This window comes from Perkinsus marinus (assembly GCF_000006405.1).
Source record: "Perkinsus marinus ATCC 50983 genomic scaffold scf_1104296956768, whole genome shotgun sequence".
In the NCBI taxonomy this organism is placed as follows: Eukaryota; Perkinsozoa; order Perkinsida; family Perkinsidae; genus Perkinsus; species Perkinsus marinus.
The window spans coordinates 5,443-6,902 of record NW_003207380.1 but is presented as its reverse complement, the minus strand read 5'-3'; the positions used below and the strand labels follow the sequence as shown (position 1 = coordinate 6,902).

Below are 1,460 nucleotides of genomic sequence, written 5' to 3'. Positions count from 1 at the left end.
CTAATCACACTCACAACGTACGTGTGAATTGGCTGCGTCCTTCCGTCGACTCTAGCTGTCGTTCCTTCGCTTTCCGCTTCAGTTGTCTATAATGACGCCAGATGAGATAACATCATTCGCTTGAACGCTTCTGTTCTCGCGCCCCACCGCCTAATAGTTTTGAACCTTGCACCACGATCTCGACGGCAAAACACAGCTAGTGGTAACTCGGGTTTGGCTACCACATGCACTTGAGACAACGCAGTCGGTATGATGTGAGGCAAGGGACTCCTGACCGCCATACGAAGAAAAGAAGGTAACAACATCTAAACTCCAGACAAAGCCAAACTGACCGGAAGAGAACCACCGGAACGGGATGCAATGTGAAACTACCCCGTCCGAGGGTCAAACCCGAAGTCCCCATATTGGCAGAGTAGCGCCTCATCCATTGGGCCAGCAGGACCACACAAAAATTCACAGTGTTGATGACTCATCAATGATGAGCAACACCATTCGATAGTGACTAGAAAGTGCCGACTCCCATAGAGTCATAGCTATCAGATTCAGCATGCCGAATAAATGCGACAAGCTCGATAGTATGATTTCCCAGCGGCTTGCCATTGGTCATGCCCTCTCCCATATTGAGAGAACACAAGCAACGCATGATATAAGATAGTTTATCGTTTCGAAAGACGCCACTATATTTGGTCATAATCTCCACCTATGTTGCATACAATTAAATACTATCGTACACGCTTAGAAGCTGCGAGTGTGTGCAAGACGTACAAGGAAGATGATACGGGACTCCAACCTCACTATTCGAGGCTCTACCGGGGACGACTCGAGTTTTGCTGGAGCCATCGATTTTGTTGTGCCCAGTACTGCTCTACTCGCAGCTTCTCACTTCTGGCCGCCTCTTCAGCTCTGCGCTGCTTATCGATGTTAGCGGAGCGAAGCATAGCATTTATTACCTAAAACCAACCGTTTATAGTGGGGAAATCCTACACAAAACGTCCAAGCGCATCGGAGTGAATATCTCAACTATTATCGTTCAACGAAATATTCCAACAACTACTTGTTCGCGAGCCGAGCAGATGTGCTGAGACTGAGCACGATGATCCCAACCCTCAGGCAACATCATGAAAGAAACTTCTTCTGTGTAAAACTAAAACTATTTCACCGCGCCACGAAATTCATTCCGTACCTCGTAAGGATTCCTATGCGCGCTCTCGGGCGCCTCTCCAGTTCGCAGCCGTTTCACATACTTGTCCTCCTCACACAAGGCCATCGGCGACGAGCATGTACTGGCACTACTACTGCTACTGACAACGCTGGAGATCCCCGCAGCCAGTTCGCCGGGACCGTCCACGTCTCCTACCATGGGCAAGGTTCCAGGTTCGATCCCCGGTAGAGGCATTATTACCGAGTTTCCTTTTTCCCGGCCTGGTATCGTCCAGCTCCATCACAGCGCATGAAGTCCC

General features: G+C 49.5%; 1 protein-coding gene across 1 annotated transcript; it reads right to left on the bottom strand.

The window, feature by feature from the left end:
- Positions 1–810: 810 nt before the first annotated feature.
- Positions 811–1,267, bottom strand: Pmar_PMAR012855 (hypothetical protein; the record flags this gene model as incomplete). The annotated part of the gene is made up of 2 exons (XM_002775060.1): positions 811–950; positions 1,184–1,267. Coding segments are annotated over 2 exons (224 nt in total), but the record flags the coding sequence as incomplete, so codon positions are not given.
- Between the last annotated feature and the right edge of the window lie 193 nt (positions 1,268–1,460).